The sequence below is a fragment of the Tetrao urogallus genome (genome assembly GCF_951394365.1).
Source record: "Tetrao urogallus genome assembly, chromosome: 1".
Lineage (NCBI taxonomy): Eukaryota > Metazoa > Chordata > Aves > Galliformes > Phasianidae > Tetrao > Tetrao urogallus.
The window spans coordinates 51877835-51900124 of NC_136813.1; the positions used below are offsets into that span (position 1 = coordinate 51877835).

The following is a 22290-nucleotide window of genomic DNA, read 5'->3' on the forward strand; positions in this document are numbered from 1 at the left end:
GTAGCACACCTGAAGTCCAGAACCATTTCCTTGCTTTAACATACCACTGACCATCAATTCCTAAGTGGAAATAATCAAGTATGCTTAGAGCTGATTCTCTTTTCAGTTTGTTTCGTTAAGATGCTATCTTAACTGTTTTCTGTGGTGTCTCTCCCCTTCCTGCCTTAATCTGTAGTGGTAAGAACTTCTGAAGTTCCAAGCCTCAAGCTTGCTTAATTGCAGAGATCTCCACATACACAGTAAGAAAGCTTCCATGATTCCATCTTTCAGGATTTAAAATCAGGATTTTAAAGACAATTGTTTGAAATATAGCCTAAGCAGCTTGACAATCCCCTATAATACTAGACTCATTCTTTCCAAACCTTAAAGAAATCTACTAATCTTAAATTACAGTGCTTGTGTAGATATTCTCTAATTCCTCTATTCTGACTCCGTATTGCCCCTAACTAGCATTTCAACCTGAGACTGGAGAATAGTAATTTTCTCTGATTCTTCCCCAGTCTTACCCAATTGATCTGTCGCTTTTGCCAGGTCTCAGGCTTTACTGTCTGTTCAATTAACAGTTACACAACTAACATCTCCCTCCTAATAAGAGCCAAACAGAGAAACTCTAATGAAGCTTTTTTTTTTGGTCCAGATTTAATTTCAGAACGTGGAATGTCTCCAGATGTCCTTCTGTTGCTTTGGTCTTTTCCTTTTGCATCTTCCAACTGTGAACAGTGACTAAGAGACTCACTTGTCCTGTTTCTGAATAGTACTCAACAGTTGGAAGGACTTCCTTAAATGATAAACATCTTGTCCATCGATCTTGTTTCTAAGGTCTTTGTCAGTGTGCATTACAGATACAGACACCTGTCAGCATCATCAGAATGTATCTTCTAAATTATGCAAACTTCTGTGTCTGTTTCAATATTTATGCAATGTCTAATCAGATCACTGTGATCTTTTTTATTTTACGTAAAGAATTCAGAATAAACTTGCATAAAGCCAGCTAAACCATGTCCAACACTTGACAAGGCTTGCTAATTTCTCCCCTCCATCTCTTCGGTGTAGTCAGGGGTCTTCTAAGTGTTTTGTAGAGTATTTTGCAGTAAATGAAAACTGTTATTGTTTGACTGTCTTTTTGGGGAACTCTTTGGAAGCATACCTTTTCTGCTCAAGAGGTCTGCAAGCAAAGAATAAAAGCACCTCAGAGGAAGTTATTATTTTATGTAATCTTTGTGTGAGTTGTTGCTGCAGTGTGAGATTGGAAAGTGATAAAAAAAAAAAACAACTTGTGAATCAGCTTCATTGTCTCTTGTATATTACGTAAATCTTTTACAGATGTTTTAATCATTCAGGTAGAATGGCTTATTCTCTGCTAATGGCTATGCTCTTTTCGTTACTTGCTTTTCTGTCATCTTTCAAAAGCTAGCTGATGAGCTGCAAGATTGGATAATTGAATAGCAAAACTTGTTATTTTCCCTTTTCACAAGAAAGTGTAGAAATGTCTGCTCTGCCAGCTACAAGGGAACTTCCTGTATGCTGTCATTTAGTGCACTTTTGGAGTGGTTTTTAGGCAGCTACCACTGCTAAATTGTTGAGGCAGACCAGATGTTGAATATCTGATTCTTTATAGCTGCTCATGCTGTGGTGTGCTTTATGTTACCTAGTTGTCATCAGTCTAATAAAAGGCAGTCATAATCCAAAGTAGCTAAACAAGAACTTTGAAATAAAAGTTACTGGCCCCTAACTTCCAAATTGTGTCAAAGCCTTTGTATCAAACTACATTCAAAAGTGCTGGTTTTTCACCAGACGTTTTGTTTTCCAATGAAAAACAGAATATAAGTATTTTCCTTTTTTGACTTGATATGAAGAGTCTGCAGTCTGTAAGTAAAGAATATCTGTTAAGGTATGGGTGTGCAGTGTGACTAAGCTTCTTAAAAGGGAATCAACTGGTGACAGCAAAGGGAAAGTATCAAATGATTGTAGTACCTTGAAATGAGAAGCATCTCTTGTTGGCTTGAGAAAAGCTGAGACAACTACAATGGCGGGTATGAAGAGTACAGTTACTCTAAGTACAGTTTGTACGTCTGTTTCTCAGATCTGCTCCCAGTCTTCTGCCTCCTTCATGTGTTGAATGATTTAAAATGACAAGCGAGCACTCCCTTCCTCCTCAGAACACAACTAAGTTTGCTTAGGGTGTTACTGAAAAGATGAATTGCATAGTCTGAATACGATCTATTCAGTTCAGCCCAACGAAGTTGCGAGACACTGTAGTTTGCACAGCAATGTGTTTTCTCCTCATGACAGTTTGAATATCATTACCTTTTAGGGAATAAATTCTACTTTTGTAGAATATTCTATTGGTGTGTTTCTAAGAGGTTTATTGGAAACAAATGTCATGTCTGTGTTTTTATTTTACAGTTGTATTTTGCTGCTTAATGTAAATGTTCTTTTAAAGTAACTTGCTTCCAAGGCATAAGGCAAATAAATTTCCATACATCAGTAAGTTATCACCGTGCTGTGACTTTTGTTAATAAGTTTTAATGCTTCCATTAGACTTCAGTGTCACCTGGAAAATGTGGTATTCCAGAGTTTTCACTGTATTTGCTGTACAAGCTGTTTTAGAAAACAGAGGAAGAATTATACATGCAACAGTTCTGTCCCTTTCTACCTTCCTCTTCATCTGTTTCTCCTTATGAAAATATAAAAAGCATGGTTGAAATACATAGAAATCCTATTGGTTTGGGGTTCCAGTGATGTTAATTCTTACTTCAGCCAGTCTCATAACGGCATCTGTATTCTGTTGCCCATTATTAGGCAGCACCTGCCATGTGTTTGCTCAGTAAAGGAGGGAAGCACTGGAAAACACTGCAGCTGCACTGTGGAAGCAGAAGTAGCAAAATGTAAATAGCAAAGTGATGAGCTCAGTCGGGATTGCCAGAGAAAACCACGGCGAGGAGGGGACTTGAGTATCCATAGCAGACTCATGGGATGGCAAGAGGTGGTTTTGTTGTCCTTGCATGCGTAACTGTCTGGAGGATGAATTGTGATAGGTGGGAAGGAGGATGGCAGCAGTGAAAGGGGCTGTCAGCGGTTCGGGGAGTAGATTTCTACAAAGTCTGAATGGAGGGATTTCAAAGTTAAGTCTCAAGTGACTGTTTCTGCTGTTTGCTGAGGCTCTTCATATTTCTTAATACTGGAATCTTGTTTTACTGTGACACTTTGCTTCAGTCATTTTAAATAGGCTAACGAACAGTGTCAGATGGTAAAGACTTTCAATTGCTGCTAACCTGGGCTGAATTTGAACTACTGACCTAAAGGTGAAAGGTCTCTTATCCCATTACCAATCCCCTAAGCCCACCAGAATCCATTCTGCACACAGTTTATACCAGCTGTTCATGGCCATTTTTAGAACCGAAAGAAAAGGTGATTTTGCTGCCAAACAACACTTCTTCACACAAGAGGGTCAGCCGACAACAGTTAACCAGATTTTTGCCACATTCTTGCCTCCTAATGCAACTTCCATTATGTAGCTACTGGTTGTCTGCTTTTCAGGCTTTCCAAAAGAACTACAGAAAAGCATTGCTAATTGTTGTTGACAGAAGAGACCGACATTGTTTGTCTAAGTCATTGAATCTGAAAGATGCCATTAACAGTGCTGCCAGGGCATGGAGTGATATCTTAGAGACAACCCTATGAGGTAGCTATCATAGAATACTATTAAAAAAGTAGAGAGAAAGGAAGCTCCATTTTTTTTACAAGTAGAGGAGAGAAAGAGCTCTTTTCAAATGATACATTAGTTTCTTTCCTTTGGTGAATTTAGTGTAAAGAAAATGCAAGAATGGCTGCATTGTGACAAGACCCATCTTGAACTAAGTACTTGGTGAGCCCTTTAATGCTACAGCTAAGTATAGTGAAAGTAGCATCTCTCATAAAGAAAGTGTAAGACTGTTTTGTTGGGAGCAAGTTTCTTTGTTTTCTTAGATGGAGCTTGAAGTGGAAAGGAGTTGTGTAGAAATAGTGAATTTCAAGAGTTCTTCAGAAAGCAATGTTGGAACTGCAAGCTAAATAACCTGTTGATGATATCAAGTGTGTGTTGTTGAGAACCCAGAAAAGGCAATTGGTATTCATAGGCTATATAAATTATTTCTTACCTGCATCTGTCCAGTGCAGTGAAGAAACAAACACTTGTAAAATGAAAATTGCCAGAAGTGAATCTGTGATTACTGGAAGATAATTTTGTGTGAAGAAACACTTTTTTTTTTTTTTTTTCACAGCTTATACTGCTATAAAAGAAAAAACTTCAAAAGAACAAAAACTAACAAACCAAAACACTTACTTACTACCAAATAGCTGTGCGTTATTTTTTATTGCTGAGACTCAGAAGACAATAGAAGAAGTCTTCCTGAGCATTTCAGTTGATGATTTTGTAGTTCTGGTTGTGCTTGTTTCTTTGATCAAATAGTGATCAATCAGAAATGTAAACAGCAATGCATATTATATTCTGTTTATACAAAATGGCAATGTGTGACTTCTCCTGTCATGCATTTCTGTTTGCTTTCCATTCAGTGTTTTCATCGAACTAAACCCTGTCGGTTCTTCAGCAGCCTTTCTGAAAATCTGTTTTTCTTAGCATGTGCCTGAAATTCCCACATGCGTGTGCTGTTGTGAACTACTGTGGAGGAACTATTTTGCAGAAAGATGATGTGACCCCAGAGTGCTCTTGTTCATAGCAGTCAGAAAGCTGGCATGCCTGAATAGCAGAACATGTGTGCACCTCTGTGGCTGTTCACTTTTCCAAAATAGAAAAGAGGCTTGTTGAAATAACAGGGGCTGAGGAGCATCTGTAAGTTACTGGGTTTGAGTTAATTGATACTGGATTTGGAGCAGAAGAAAAGCCCCTGGGTTTTCCAGGTGAATCACGTTTCTTGGAAAATGGTGAATGTTGAAAGTTAGCTTTTAGATTATTTATTTGAATGTAAAGGAGCATATGATACCATCCAGAGGCTTTCAGTAGTGAGATAGGGATGGCATGAGCAGTAGATTTAAGCCTACTGAAACTTGGATTTTCTTGGCCTCTGTGGTCTGTTTGAATGCTCCAACTGATGTGCGAGTAAACTGATTCCTTGTGCATGCAGGAGCATGAGTGCAGCCTGTGAGAATACCCCTAAGGGTTTGCTATTAGACCTGAGTACCTTACTGGTTGTGAGAAAAAAAATTGTATTCTGAAAGTATTCCCCTGAATGTAAGCGGAATAGCCACTGCTAATTTACCTCTTAGCTTGAACCGTTTGTAAGCATTACATGATTGTTTTTGTAGCTGTGGATGAGCCCCAGCATGGTAAAGCTTCAAGACTGTTTGCAGTCACAGAATAGGGCAAGAATTAGCAGCATTTCCATACTGTTCTGGGAACTGTGCTAGTTGCGCTGCCATGTTGACAGGTTCCCCTAGCTTTTTTGCACCTATTTCAATATCTATAAACAGGGATTTCATTATTATTTTCTGACAGACTTTGTCACCAGTGCTGCCAGTACCCCATGGTGTATGAACTGGACGATGAGGGAAACAAAACCACTTGTGCTTACAGGGAAGGGATTGCTGTGAGGTGTCTGAAGAAGAGCATGTCCCATGTGAAGAGAAATACTCCCTTTACCCCCCTATGGATGTTGCTTGCCATAAGTTATGGCTGTATGGATTTAGGAGCAGGAACAAAAAATGACATTCTTCAGAGAACTGTATCTATGTGGATCACAGGAAAGGTGGGAATAGGAGATTTTTTGAGCTGTAGACCTTGCTTACGGGTGCTTAAATAGCAACTTCTTGCTATACATGTTTGTGACTGCAGTTGGCATATGTAAAAGAATTGCTAGTGAAGGCGATACTTTTGCAGATAACTGCATTGAGAGTTATCACTGATCAATTTTTCTCCTTGTTGTGTTGCTAATAGGGAAAACTGCTTTGATGTAGCTATGATCTGTAGATTGCTTATTGCAGACATGTCTGGTTTTGCCCTTTGTGATAAGGACAGAGATAATGTGTGAATTTACCCACTATCACACAGCCATAACACCATCGGTTCTTACCTTAATGACTAAGGTTGCACAGGCAAGACCTTGGCTCAGCAGACTATGAAATCTGAGCATGACCCACAGCTAAAAGAATCTGTTGAGTGTGATTCAGCTCTGGTTAGGAGCATACTTACATGCATCTCTTTAAAAAAGTAATTCTTGATTTAGCATCCATAAAATGGCAGTGAATGTTGTTGGAGAAGAGACATAAAATAAAATTAGTAGGAGAAAATAAAGTAGGCAAGCTGAGCAAGAATGGCGCCTAAAGTAGGAGACTGAAAAATGAGAGAGGAAAACATTTAAAGCCTAATTTCTGATAGTGATTGAAAAGTGGATACAATGGTTACCTTGGCTAAATAACTGCAGTGATCATTCTAGAACTTTCCTAATCAGGGAACGATGAGGTCTTTGTTTTATGTTTTGGGGAAAGAGTGATCTAATTGCTTTACTTCTTCTACCCCCATCCTTCCTTGCCTTTTATAACACTAAGAGCTTTAATTTCAGATCCTGCAAGTATCTCTGTGTGGGAGGATTCTTGGACCTCCAGAACCTTGCAGGGGGCTTGTTGAGCCAGGATTTGGCATTACCGCTTTTTTAATGTCCTTTTGTGCTATAAACCAGAGTATTCTGTACAATGCTAAAAATACTGACTCTCTCCTTCCCTCCCTACCCATGCTGAAAGAAAACTGCAAATGCTAAAAAAAGTGCAATTTGAGCTGAGCGCCTCAGTAAAAGATTAAAGTTACAAAAAAGTCAACTGGCGTTTCAAGGTTAAAATTATTTTCTACTTCATCTAGGTGATCTGTTGGCCTTAATGTATATTGAAAAGCATTTTAAATATGTCTTGTACCACCAAATTTGTGCTATGGTTGATTCTGTCTACATTATACCTAAACAGCATTAGTCCTAAGAACGGCCCTGTAAGAAAGGAGAACAACTTCTCTCCACCCTCAAAAAGACCTCAAAAAATTTTGCTTGTCATATTTTCTGAATGCTGTTTTCTGTGCGGACACAAAGGGAGTATTTTGAAGAAACAGAGGAAAATATTGACCAAGTCAAAGATCCTTATTGAAGAAGAGATTAAATAAATGTTTGTGAGTCATAAGAACCAAACAACACAAATATTTTTCTTTCCAGAAACATTCCGTCCTATTTTGATCATCAGCAATAAAGCTGAAAACAACAATGAAGCTATTGAATCTGGAATGCCAATTGTAATCCAAGAAAAATGACAGTATAGCTGAATAATGCAGATAAATGTCTTTGTAGAAAAGAAGCATTGTATTTTAATTATTTTTGACATTAGAATTCCAGAGGTTTTGTGAACTCTGAGGTAATTTTTTAAAACTTAATTTCCAAGGTAAGAGAGTAAGTTCTGTTCTTCAAATTATGCATGTGTGGTGAGTAACTTTGTATTAAAACTCAGTTTTAATAGAAATTGAATTGCTTCAGTTTAGCACTGCAGGGTAGACATAGAGGTGTTTCACAGATTCACCAAATGTTGTTATTAAGTTTCTCGTGCTGGAGAGTATCGTGCTAGGTAGAATCAAGTTTGAATCCCAAACGCTCACCCTCAAACTGTATAATCAGATTCCTATTTCAATGTTACTTTTATCCTTCAAAGAATAAGTCACTGTTTCAGTGATGATTTGTCATTAAAATTATGTCAAAACGTCTTAAAACGTTGAAATTCTAAACAAACTCACAGCACACACAGGGCTAATTATGGATGCCATCTGTTTATCTTTACAAGGCCTTTTTCGTAAAGACCAAAGCATCTACTTGTTCCGATTAGTCACAAATTATTATAATGACTAAATATTTTCCTTATACCAGTGTACTTGAAGGAAGAAAGACATGTGGTTTGTTCACTGACCTTTTTCTGTGTCTCAGAGTGTATGCAGTATTGCATCACATGATAGAGAAACTATTGTGAAGTGCATTTTCACACAATCGCAATCACAGAATGGCCAGGGTTGGAAGGGACCCCAAGGATCATGAATCTCCAACCCCCCTGCCACATGCAGGGCCACCAACCTCCCCATTTAGTACTAGACCAGGCTGCCCAGGGCCCCATCCAACCTGGCCTTGAACACCTCCAGGGATGGACGGGGCATCCACAGCCTCCCTGGGCAGCCTGTTCCAGCACCTCACCACTCTCTCTGTAAAGAACTTCCCCCTGACATCCAACCTAAATCTTCCCTCCCTCAACTTAAAACCATTTCCCCTTGTCCTGCTGTTATCAACCCTTTCTAAGAGTTGATTCCCCTCCTGTTTGTAAACTTCCTTTAGTTACTGAAGGGCTGCAATGAGGTCACCCTGCAGCCTTCTTTTCTCCAGGCTGAGCAAGCCCAGCTCCCTCAGCCTGTATTCATAGGGGAGGTGCTCCAGCCCCCTGATCATCTTCGTGCCTCTCCTCTGGGGTTTCCAGACCCGAACACAGTATTCCAGATGGGGCCTTTCTGAAGGCTCTTGGAATACCATTTCACAACAAAAATAGCAGGTCATAATTTTTACGTGGAAAGTCTTAAGTGTGAAGAACATGCTTATAGCATGAGTTACAATATCTATCTGGTGTGCCCTGCACTCTGTTGCTGCTTTGATTTAAAATTTTTTTTTTGAACTGTACGTAGAATCGCAGACTCACCAAGGTTGGAAAAGACTTCCAAGATCATCCAGTCCATCTGTCCACCTACCACCCGTATTCTCAACTAAGCCATGTCCCTCTGTACAGCATCCAAACATTTCTTGAACACCACAAATATGGTGTTTAAAGATTTTTTTCGTGATAATGTATTCATTCCTATCCATTCACGTTTAAAAGAAGGTGTGTGCATGCATGTGTGCACACGTGTGCATGCTTGTACGCACATGCGTTGTTCAGCGTGAGCGACGGGTATTCCCATGGCAGCATCATCCAAAGCCGTTAGCAGCAATTTGCTGAGAGAACAGAGTGACTCTGTTGGTCCAGCCCAGCTATTGTGCATGCTAAGCAATAAACAGATAAGTCTGGAGGGGGAAAAAAATTGAAGGATCCATCTGCTCATTTCTGCTACACTGCGCTGATGTAAGATTACGCTAATCTGGTTGCTTGTCAGGACAGGTTAGTGAAAGCAGGCGAATGGGTGAGATTTAGGGTAGGCGAGTTCTATGGCAAATTGTAAGCAGCTCCTGGACGTGCCGTGTTAAGTGTAGCAGAATGGGTTGATTATCAGCTTCTTTGAGATTCTCAGCTAAAATATATTTGGGTCTAATGTGCTTGTCTTTTCAAAACAAAATTGAACAGGAAAAGCTTTGAAAAAAAAAACCAACCAACTACCTTATCATCATGTGGCTCTTTGAGTTTGTGAAATAAATGAAAAATCCCTCAGAAGTGTGTTTCCCCTAGATCTGTAATCTAGTAATTATTTTATTTTTTGGCGTTTCTCTGCAAAGTAGGTTGCAGGGAGCTAGTCAAATATGTGTTTTTTGGGAGATGGAGAAGAAAGACCAAGATGGGAATGTGTTCCTTGCCTGGTCCGATTTCTTGTTTATGCGTTTGCTTATGGAGAGGGATTTCTTTGGTTGTTTTTGTTACCTACTGACTGACAGTTCTTGACCTTGCAGGTTGAACATCCCGTCACAGAATGCATTACCGGCCTGGACTTGGTCCAAGAAATGATCCGTGTTGCTAAGGGTTACCCTCTCAGGCACAAACAAGCTGATATTCCCATCAACGGCTGGGCGGTTGAATGTCGAGTTTATGCTGAGGTAAATGAGTGGTAATGGGGAGGAGGGTAGGTGGTAGAATTGCAGAGTGGTAATAACCAGGTGGGGATAGAGACCAAGGTGAAGTCAAGGATTGTCATATGAAAGGTGTGATTCAAGTATGCAATACAAATGGTTAATGAGCATTTCTAGAGTTTTTATTTCTTAATTCAAAATGTGGTGTGTATTTTTACTTTTTTTTTTTTTTTCTTCCAAAAAAATCAAAATAAAAAATGGTAAATGATAGCTAAGGTTTGTTTTGGAGAACATTTGCTATATATTCTGTTCGCAATTAATAATGCAGAATTTGTATTGTTTGGTACAGTCAAGTAGTATTTCCAAATATATAGTTGAAACTAAAATGACCATTGAAATAATTCAGTAGTTTAAGGAGTGTTTGTTGTTGTTCCAAAACATTTTAATGGGTTATTGAAGAAGCAAGTTATATCTGCTGAAATCACAGTTCTTCATAGGAAAAACTGTCTCTCTCATCTTAAAAAAGCTTTCTAAAATATAAAATACCTTATGAAGCATGTTTAGGACAATTCATGGTATTCAAATCAAGATAAGCTCACTGAAAAATGGCACTCAGCTTCTTTCATTTTGTTTTAAGAACTTCTTAGAGAACTGTATATAATATAACTGAATATAATTCAACCTCCTGAGATATTCTTTTCTCCTTATGTAACTATTTCTGATTTATGGCCCTGGGCTTTTAAAATTTTTTTTCTTTGTGACATACCCATAATCTTCAACTTGCTCTACTGCTTAAAAATTATGTGAACTATTTTGATAAAGGATCAGTATTTGTCATGTCATTGGCCTGGAAGCTCTTCTGAGTATGAATTCACCCTGGAGTAACTGATGCTTGGGCTTTCTTTTTTGTTCAGTATATTTATAATTATGAGGGAATTTAAATAATGGATCTTAATACTTTGTCATGAGATTGGTTGTTCTTACAACCCATACACTTACTTACTATCTTAATAAATTCATATTATTGTTGCATTATGCAGGTGGTTTCCAAAGTGTGAAGGTCAGTTTGATTTCTAATGATAGTTGAATTCCTGACAGCTCTTTTTATCTTTGGAATTTTTTCCTTAAACTTCTTTTCTCAATGCTACTCCTTTTCTGCATACTTCCCCATCCCTCTTCCAAAGCACAACGCAGTAAATGAAGATGTGGTTTTTGAAAGTTTTGGTGGTACTATAGCTATATGCAGAGCACTTTTTTTCCTGCTATTTTGACTGCAGTGCAAGAGAATTTATATGCTTGCACTTCTTTATTTTGTGTCACATGGGTAATTTGAAGAAGGGTAGTTCAAGTAATTCCGGGGAGGAAAACAAAGGTATTCCAACAGTGGTTTCTGTTAGACTTCAAGCTATTTAATATTATTTTCTCCACATCTGTAAAAGCTTAATGCATTCTCATGTTGAATTTTATTTCAGGACCCCTACAAATCTTTTGGCCTTCCATCCATTGGTAAATTATCTCAGTATCAGGAGCCATTGCATGTGCCAAGTGTAAGTAACTTGGTTCTGATTTTCATAGGTACTGAGTGTTAAAGATGTCATTTTTATAGACAAGGGATATAAGTACTCGGGAGCTTTTTAAATTAGGATCTGTTTTTAGCGTTTGGGGTTGGGGGGGAGGAGGTGGAGGGGAGAGGTTCATGGCAATACTTACTTGTGCTACTTGAAAATGACTTTGAAAGTGTATGATTCCAAGCTGGCTTTCAGATGTACTCAGATTGGGAATCACAGGAAATCAATGTATGAAATTGTATTGAAATATTTAATTATGTTCTGCAACTTTGAGCTTCAGTTTTTCAAACGCAGCTTAAGTGAAAATAGCAAGACAGTTCAACATTGAGTCAAATGCGGAGTCAACTCTGTGACTACCAGAACTGAAGACATCAGTGAGAAACTGTCAGTGCTTTCTGCTTAGCATTACAGACTTTGAAAAGCAAATTTGCTTCAGTTTATTATATACAGATTATTACATTTTTCAGGATGCAATCTAAATATATGGAATAGCTGTGTAATAAACTGTGTTTTCTGATACTTGAAAAGAACAAGGGTACTGCTTTTCTGTAAAATCAAAGGACGCTAAGTCATAAGTGCATATATAGATGACACTATCAGTGGAATTGCAAGGCTGTACCATCTGTGAATACGATTATTCAGTCTGATTGCTTGCACGGAAAATAGTGGAAGATTACAGGAGAAATCTTAAATGTGGAGATGTTATTGGATATATGATTTATTTCGCTTCTTAAATTGTTTTTGCCCATGTACTTTCTGAGGGGACCTGACCCTTTCTGGTCTTTAAGGCTTCATGCTGTGTTCAAAGCCTGGAAGCAGAAAAAAAATTGTAAAGATCTAACAAGCATTATGTGATCTTAAAGACGAGATGAAGGGGAAAGGTATCATTGGATGTATCTAAACTTCTTTTTTTAAATGAAACAGAGTGTATTTAATAAGAATTTATAATGAATACTCCAGCAGTTGTTGGAAGTTTTCACCATGTTGTAATAGCTAACAGGATGTCAAACATTTTGCCCTTGCAAGTTTTTGCAATTTGCAATTTTCCAAACGTGAGACCTGTTGAAAGTACAAGTGATAATGGACAAACTATACCCCCTACGGTCTTTGTCCCACCAAATCTTTCTTCAATTAATGCTGCAGCAGGAGTTTTATGTAATAACATTTGCGCTTGTGAGCCATCCATACAAAGAAAAAACAATTAAAATGCCTTAAATGTTCTGCTTACTGCTGTTATTTGCTTGTGCGAATGTTGCATGTCAGCTAAATGGACCACGGAATAGATAAAGTGATTGGGTGCAGGAGAGTGCACACTAAGCTTTGTCTATCATTATTGCTGGGAGCAATCAAATTGATGCCAGCAGGACAGTAGACGCGTTGACAGCTGTAATTATGTATCTCCATGGTGATCACTTTTGGCCTGTCATGGAGGCCCACAAGTCCCCTCCCTTGCAAGCATTTAATCAGATTGGGCTGTCACTTGTCAGGTAGACAGGGTGGGCTGGGAGTTGTGCTTAGGGGGAGAGGTGAATTGAAAATGAAGGGTGGGAGATGCCTGATCGCTTCACGTGGTCCGTCATGGTACTGAAGGAAGAAATTTTAATTACACTGGAGGCTTCAGAGCAGTGGTTTGAGGAGCTTATGTGGAGCGTCTGGGCTGTTCTTTCTGTTCACTACTTCTACATTATTAAAAATAGAACAGCTATTTTTATTTAGACACTCATCGTTTGGTATCTTAATACATGTTTCCTGCCACTGTTGAAATAATTTCTCTCCTGCGAATGTCATGCTGTGAAGAACAAAATTAATACTACCAAAAAACGTTCTTTACAAGCCCATTGTGCCACGGTGTTTATTTTATACATTTTAGATTTTAGAGTTGTCAAAAGTTGGATTTAGAAATCAGCTCAGACTTGCAACGTGTTACGAGAAGTTCAACTTAAGAGTAGTATGTTGCCAAATGCATTTTCAGTTCATTTCTTCTGTTTCTAAAGTTAGCTGTGATGGGCTGTGTGCCATATTTATCAGTTTCTCAAGTTGGAGGAGCTGCCATGCATGGATAGGTGAGATTTTTTCTTATTTGTAGATAATACTACACTGATTCTTTTTGTCTTGTATATCCTGTGATTTCCATACAACAAGGTACGAGGTAACATCAATTTTTCGTCATTGATAATGAATTATAAGAAAGGTAACCACAAAACCTCATATTGTTATAATTGTGAGCATACATATTTAATGCTCTTACCCAATGTGGAAAAAGTGCTGCCATACCAGAAGAGCTCGAGCATTGCTCTTTGCCAATACGAACAGCAATCTGTTCTTTTATCGCTCTCAACAGAAAGACAAAAACTGTTAGACTAATATGGTTAAGAACTGGAAAATACTAGAAATCTATACCTTTAGGTGAGTGGAATTTGATGCACTAATAGTTCATTGCAGGACTGACATGTAGATTGGGCTTTCTCCCCACTTAAAGGTTTTTTTTTTCTTTCAGTTTGCTGTTGTGATAGCATAACACCACATAATGATAGTACAACTGCAATAAAAGTGTTTGGGGTTGTAATACCAATGAGCTGTGGAGTACAATAAGATTTTGAAGTCTAGCTTTTCTTCGGTATTTTAAATGCTGAATAAAAGAAAGGAAGTACGCTAAGCAGAAGTAAATGCTGAAGGTCTAAAAAGTATTGCTGTTATCTATCTACTTATGGACTTTATAGCAAATATCTGTTGTATTATAGTTTCTTTTTCATCCAATATTCATTGAATTCTGTCACACTGTGTAGTTTATAAAATCATCTACATTTACTGGGTTCTGAAAATTTAACCACTGCAGGGAGAATTGAAGATGGTAAATGTATTTCTTTTTTGCTGTCATTGTTTTTAGTCACCCTGAGTTTATTTTACGAAAATTGAGCTCCTACAGAAGAGTCTCCAGATTTCTTGAAATTCTACATTATTTTTTGAAGAAATTTAAATTCCCTCTGTCATTTTTCCTTTTTCAGAATAACGTACTTAATAAAAACTGTAAATTGTTTAGAGGTACAGATGTTGTATGTGAACGGAAACATAGAGGATGTGGAGCCAGTAGTCAGTACAGAATCACAGAATGGCCAGGGTTGGAAGGGACCTCAAGGATCATGAATCTCCAATCCCCCTGCCACATGCAGGGCCACCAACCTCCCCATTTCATACTAGACCAGGCTGCCCAGGGCCCCATCCAACCTGGCCTTGAACACCTCCAGGGATGGATGGGGCATCCACAACCTCTCTGGGCAGCCTGTTCCAGCACCTCACCACTCTCTGTGTAAGGAATTTCACCATCAGAAGCCTTGTGTATTCAAAAAAAGTTACGATTTATACTAGAACACAGATTGAGTAGATGAATTACTTCTTTTTGCTTGAATGCGTGCATTGCCTTTTAAACACAGGCAAGCATCCTGAGAGAATGTGGATGGTGCAGCAGTTACGAAGAGAGTTGAGAATTAAGCTGCTTATTTTTTCTGTAATAATGATGTGTCTGAGCTGCTTCTCATCAGTAGGTAATGTTAAATACCTGATACGGGTAGTGGGAGACCTAGTTAAATGTAAATAAAACACATTCAGGTAAGATGCAACACGAATGTTATGGAAGTGCTACTGCCTTTACATATAAGTAAATATACTACAGAAATGTAAATATACGTGAATATTTAAATCTGAACATAAAAACATACAAATTCATAAATATGCTTTATTAATGAAACCTGATAAAATCCAATCAGTGTATTTTTTCTGAAGACAAGTACACCTGCTACGGTATCTTTATGTCATTTGGATAATAAAGTCATCATCATGCCCTCATGTGGATTTTGTAGACAAGAGGTTCTACATGTGGTCCCTTGATAATCGCCTAAATTAAAATATTAAAGGCCTAACAGCCGTTGCGTTGACCTTTTTCTGCCTTGCTGCAGACAGCTGAGCTGCTGTTTATTGCGAAGGTTCCTTCCCACAGGTGAAGTTTAAGTGAGATTCCAGGACCCTCTTCCCCATCCCCTTTACAATGCAGTAGATCAGAGTCCTGCTGTTTCAACAGCTTTGATTAGAGTCCTCCATCCCTGTGATCCCCAGAATGCATGTATTGCTCTTGAGTTACTTTGATTAGTATTTTAAAAATATTTCAGATTCCGGTGCTCAAAAGCAGCAATTTAATAAATATTTCTTCCCTAGAAATTGCTCATTTAAACAGTTTTATATGGCTAACCTCATTGCTACGGTGATGAAATCAAACTGAGAGATGAAAACAAGAATCACCATTATACTGACTAACTTATTGGCTGGTTAACAGCAATCGGCCTCTTCAAAAGGGATTTTTGAACTTGTGTTATTTTTTTCCGTGTATATTGCAGAATCAGAGATTTAATTGGGGCTGTGTCCTTACAAAGCAAAGCCATGGAAAAAGCTGTGTAAACATTAACGCCTCCGGGGAACAGCAGCAACAGAAAACACAATGGTTTGCAGTCAAGAGGGCGAGGCAGAAAAGGAAAGTGTTACAGACATGAAAACCACAGGATTGGTATTCCTATAGAGCTGATAAGCAGAGCTCCAAAGTTCCTGCTGAATGCTCCTGAGCTGTATTCCCACTGGAACCTTCAAAAGGGCTATCGTGAAACGTGTGGAATGCGATTACGTACAGATGCAGAAAGGGTGTGATTTTAAGGGGCATCCTTCATGCCAGGTGTCAGTCAGAAGAATAATTATGATATCTTATTACAGTGATTAAATCAGAATTGGACAAGTTGTGAGTTGAAGTTTAGAGCGTGTAACACAGCCTAAATCTTTAAACCAAATTTAATCTGTTTAATGTGCATTCTAAGGAGAACAAAAGAGAATTTTGAATCTCAGCTTTGAAGATTGCATTTGTATTTCTTTCAAAGGAGAGAATAACTTACAAGCATTTTTCCTGGTGGAGAAAAAGGCTCCCTTCCCCTTCTTCAGCTTCTCTGAAAACAAATTATTATCCTAGTTCTTCAAGGGAAAAATGTTCATGATGAGATTCGTGAACGTTGGAAGAGAGCAATAAATTTTTCCCTCAGCCTCCTCTTCCCCAGACTGAAGAGTTAGGGTAGTGTGGTTAGATTGTGGTTGGACTTGATGATCTTGAAGGTCTTTTCCAACCTGAGCAATTCTATGATTCTTTGGTTATCTGAATGCTATGTTTTAAGCCTGTCAAATATATTTAATTGCATATTGAAGTGGGTTGGTTTTTTTTTTTTTTTTTTGCAATGTAAATTATTTTTCGCTTTTTGTTTTCTGAAGGTACGTGTTGACAGTGGCATTGAACAAGGAAGTGATATCAGCATTTACTATGATCCTATGATCTCAAAAGTGAGTTGATTATTTTTTAATATCCTTAAGGTATGAAATGCTGATTTTACACACAGATGAATGAAGAAGAATATCCTATAGGACTGGTAAATCAGTATTTTAAAGATGCTGGGCATAAAGTGCCTTGAGGAAATATGAAAGAAATGAAGATATTCATCATGATGAATATATGATGATGAAGATATTCATCAGCAATTGTTGGTAAAGTTAAACCATATAGTTGGAGTTCAGTTGTCGAATAAGTCTTAAAAGTTGTTTGGGGCGTTCACTCAACTCAATCCCTGCTTTAATTTCCAGTGCACCTGAAAAAGAGAGAATCCATACACACACCCAGATTTGTTTGAACTGAAGGTGATTGGCCTTCTTTCATCAAATGGGTTGAGATTTTAGTTTTCTCTTGATGTTTTTTAAAGCCTCTGAAACATAGACCCAGTAATGTGCTAGAAATGTTTCTGAGGTTGCAGAAATTTTACAAACTGTTCATTTTAAATGCTTTGCAAATTCTGGAGACAAACATGCTATTTTTAGTTAACTTCAATGCCTTTTGCTTTTTAGCTGATTACGTATGGCTCTAATAGAGCTGAAGCATTGAGAAGAATGGAGGAGGCTTTGGACAATTACGTAATTCGAGGTAACTACAGAAATTTGGGTTCCTAGCGTGGTCTGTTTCAACAAAACAGCTTGAAAATGTAGTAATTAGCAAATTGAGTAAAATTCCCACTTCGTAAGTGCGAATGAAAACAGGAAAAGCTTGTGTTAATTAAGCTGAGAAGAGAGATCAGCGGTAAAGGCTTCATTTTTTCTCCATTGTTCTTGCTTTATGAGATAAACTTTTAGAGGTAAGTATTTGAATTATTTCCTCAAAGAGATTTGACAAGATTTCACAAGATGGTGGCAGGTAATTTTTCTGTGGAGAAAAAATGGCCACTGTGCTGTAGGAAATTAAAAGCAGTTGCTTCTTTACAGCAGTTTAATACACAGACTACAGTAAAAATATTATCACAGTTGAGTATTTGACTGGGTTTTTTTTTTGTGTGTGTGTTTTCAATATAGTCGTTTATGTTTGGGTAAATAGAAATTAGCCCAATAATAAAATATGTTTCAGCTTCTGCTCGCTGACTGTCTAGAAGCAGTAGATGCTCTTTCAGCTCTCCCAAGCAGCAGGAGTGAATCAACCATGACCACTTTAACTCGTTTGAAGTTTTAAAAAGGGAAGTTGGGGTTTGTGTGGGAGGAATCTTTACATCTTCCTCTTTGTCTTATGGAAAAAAAAAAAAAAAGTAAAGAAGGAAAAATCAAAATAGAGAAAAAAAAAAAAAGGATTTTTTATTCTTTCTTATGCTGGGGATACGTAGAAAAGGGAACTGTAATGTAGTAAAAATCTTCACTTTTCCACTGTGGTGTCTGAAGGAGGGTTTTTTTTTCATTACTAGTCAGTACACTTAGAAGAACCAGGATAGGAGGGAGGACAATTATTAGGGTTTGCTGGTTTTGTTGCTTTTTCTTTTTGATTGTTCCATGATAGGTGAATGACTTGTAACACCCTTAAATCCATCCCTAAACAGCTGGAAGAGGAGCAGGAGAGCCTAGCTTGTGTAGTAGATCAGCATGCTCGTGTTTCTTAAAAACTTGGTATGGCTTTAATGTTCTCTGATGAACACTACAGATGTCACATCAGACTCAAGATTTATCTGTTCAGGGGAAAGTGAGCATCTCTATACCACAGTGTAGCTAGATAGGTGGTAGGACTAGACTGTAAAATAGATTTATACTGTTGGAACTGGAGCCTTTATACTACTGCAGTACAGTGTGCTGATGTAAACCCCTGCTGTATATCAGCTTAGTAAATGTATATGAGAGAATGCAGCAAGAGTGAAGTAGGACAGTGTCTTTTTTTTTCTTCTTAATTGAAACAGGTTCTTGATTCAAGCTCCGTTGTATAAGTAGCAAATGACACTAGATGAATTATATTTAATGACAGTATTGGAATTGTATGTAGACTGTGGTCTTTTATTTTGCACTATAATATGCAGTGGAACCTAATGGTTTGTTCTCGGTTATTTTACATAGATGATAAAATGGATACATTAGTTAGTTCAACAGATAGATAAATATCTAGAAAGGGTATGTTGCCTTGCATCTGAAATTATTAATTTGCCTTCTTGATATTTTATTTTAGTATCTTACTAACATGCATATATGCATTTAAATGCTCATAACTGATCTCTCACTAGTATTTATTCCAGTGAAAAATTTCCTCATGTATTAAAATCACTGAAAGAGAAAATAAATTAACTACAGGCAGGAATGTGTTTTTATTATTGTGTTACAGAGGATAAATTTTAATTTGCCATAGGTTTCAAAAGTTCATGAACAAGGACACATTTATAATTATGATGAGCAACGATTTCCATTTGAAAACCAACAAGATTTTCGTGTAGTTTTACACAGCAGACAATTTCTTGTCAGGGTTTATTTATAATCAGCACACACAGATATTACAGTATCTCATCTCTAGTGTGATTAATACTTCTGTACTTGTCAGTGTAGTTCAGATCATTGCAGATTGGACAGATTAGACAAATACAGAATTTCAGTTGTTCAGAGTTGTCTCTGTTAAGTTCAAGTAAGCTTCACAAGTGATGAAGAAGAGACAATGCTCTCTTTAAATGGACAAAGAAATCCTGTAAAAAGAATTTAAAGCAATTTTAAATGACTTTTTTTTTTTTGCTTTAAATTGTTATGTAACATAATATTAAACTGTATTGGGAACATGTCTCACATGAAGTCCTTATGAGTAGCTGCTATTAGTAATTAAGTATAAAGATATTTTTAACATGGTTTAGATTGGTTTTATATTTGAGTATTGAGCCTATATACAATTATTCGAAGATCCACGTATTTTGGTGTGCTTCATATTCCATATTCTGGAAAAAAAACCTCATCTCTTTTGAAGCAGCTTTTGTTTGCTTTGTATTTTAGAGACCGTTTAGCTTTTCGTTTTAAGTAACAAGTCTTTTAAGAGTTGCAAAAGATTTTAGCTAAGATTACCAGCTAAAGACAGTGCAAGGTAATACACACTGAGAATTTGGATTCCCAAGAACTGTAGCATTTCTGTAAACAAAAATTTTTGCTTGCTTACCTATGGTTGCAATGGGATGGGGTGACTGGGTAGCAGTCGAGGATCATCTAATGGATAGCTTAGGGATCGCTAATGGAAGATGGAGTCTTTCCCATCACTTCTGTGTCACTAGTTCAAGGCAGGCAAAAGTTGGTGAGGATTTTTAGTCACTAGTATTTTGATGGTTGCTTGCTGACCCATGTCAAATCAGTGGTCTTTATTGAGTTCCTAGAAGACAAATGTTCCTCTTGGAACAAATGCCAAAATATAACGTCATTCATGGTGATCTCAGTAGAGAATCCAGGGACTGAAGTGCCGCAGTGACTCTCCTGGATGTGATTCATCCAGACTACTTGGAAACATTCTGTTATCAAAGTCCTTGCGCTTCCCAGTGCTCCTTGTGTACTGTATGAACACACATTCAACTTCCACTGCTGTGACTTTAGGATATCCAAGAATTATCCCATTGCTTTTGACTCCATTCTACTTGCAGGGAACAAATCTGTTCATCAGCAGATGTTACCAATGTACTTAACTCAAGGTATATTTGATGTCGTCATAGGGAAGTAATCAACATGCTCCTTTGTAATATCTATATTGTTATTTATGGGATCAGATGAAAGTAAAATAACATTTGAAGAGTGCATTGGATTAAATGATCTCCTGAGGTCCATTAACATCTAAATGATTCTGATATGAAGTTATTCTTCCACTGAGATCTGATCTAAATTTGAAATCTCAACTAAGATTTCTGAAAGTAGAACTTATTGGCTCACTAGAGATCTGATTGGGCAGATAGCTTAAATCACTGTATGCAATCTGTATTTTTTTTTTTTTAATATATTCCCTGGTGATTCAAGTATAAAGCAGTAACATCAATTTAATAGTGTTTGTGAAAAGTTAGACTTTCTCTGTTGAGGTCTTGTTTTGCCAAGGGAAGAGAGGAATGCAGTCAACGATTTGAGAAAAAGAAGAGGAAAAAGAGTGAGAAGCAGATGCAGTAAAGAGTAGCAGAAATAAGGAAGGCACAAACCATGGGTTTCTTCCAGCATAGACTAAAAGAGCAAGTACTTAAAACTAGAAAGCGATAAATAACTGTGGTGAATATTTGAGGGAAATTGGAATATGGAATTGAAGTCTGTGTTGTGAACTGAGACCTGAAAGGACAGTGACAACAGAAACAGTGTGGGTTTTTTCCAGCTGTAGACATACTAACTGAGAGGAAAAAAACAAAGTCTACTTAGTGTTACTTAGTGAAGATCTTCTGGGGGGGAAAAAAAAGAAGAGAGAGAGAGACACTTGAGTATTTTATCATATGATTCAAAGAAAATAATTTTCAGGTTTAGAGGTTTTCACAATAAACTTTAATTAAATCCAAACAAGTGTTTATCAGGAATTACTGAATGCTTTTTATATATTTAGTAAAAAGGTATTTCTCAATGGGAGTGATGTAAGTTAAATAGTATTTTGTATTCTAATTTCATGCAGAGAGCTCAGGTAATGTGAAAAAATCTTTGCATGTAAAGCAGTTTTCCTGCAGAGTGCTTATTTTTAAAAAAGAAGAGATCTCTTTCTCCTGTCTGTGCTCTACAGAAGTGCTGCAAAGAGATTCTGCAATGGAACTGTGTATTTTCCCCTTTGGGAAGAGGTAACGATGTTTGGGTTCCCTGACCCTTTGCAGCAGAGATCATCTGGCTCCCAAGTGGATTGCTGTGGAAACTGAAACTGGAGAAGGGAAAGCAACTAGCAGATAGCAGTTCCAAAGTGCTAGAAGTGACCATTAGTAACGTCATTGGCACGAATAAAGATTTTCCTCCTAGTTCTGTTCTTTTTCTCTCAAACCAGTTGCAGGGGAAGGGGTGGGAACGCAGCTTTTCAGTAGAGCTTTATGGCATGCAGTTTAGTAAGGTTTATTGACTACTGAGCTATGGGAGAGAAAGAGACAGTCAAAGCACTGACTGATCAGGTGAAAGAAGAGGGTGATGTTACTGGTGCAGAAGAAAAATAAGATGATGATATACTCATGTTTTCTTTTACCGCTTCTATCGTTAGTACTGTTACTTCTAGTTAAGGCCTTTAGAGATAATATTGTCCTGGTGACCTATTCCTCTTCTTCAGAGTGAAAGAGTGGCTGGTGAGAGAGGGATGGCAAGCTGTCCGTCCTCTTCCTTTCACTTATTCTTCACAAAGTTTTCCAGTTATTCTACTGATTGAAACATTCATACATTCTTACTAACGCCATAAATAGTGAGCTGCTTAATCTTAATAAGGTTTTCAGAGGTCCACGCAATACAAAATTTATCTTCCATTTGGACTAATGATTTTTGCAGTAGGATATTACCATATCTATCTGCTTTTTTCTTCCCCCCCCCCCCCCTTTATTCTGATCTATGCATTTTGTGAGCTCAGGATTTTAATACTGGGAAGAATTAATATTTTATCTGAAATACATGTTTGG

General features: G+C 37.6%; 1 protein-coding gene across 1 annotated transcript in view; it reads left to right on the forward strand.

Annotated features, from left to right (window-relative positions):
• The window catches only part of PCCA (propionyl-CoA carboxylase subunit alpha), a gene marked incomplete at both ends in the record, with an annotated part of 259645 nt that overhangs the window by 102941 nt on the left and 134414 nt on the right, over positions 1–22290 (forward strand). Inside the window, 4 exons of the mRNA XM_079540566.1 lie at positions 9660–9803; positions 11249–11323; positions 16643–16711; positions 17267–17342. Coding sequence (XP_079396692.1) covers positions 9660–9803; positions 11249–11323; positions 16643–16711; positions 17267–17342 — 364 coding nt within the window. The remainder of the gene's footprint in view (positions 1–9659; positions 9804–11248; positions 11324–16642; positions 16712–17266; positions 17343–22290) is intronic.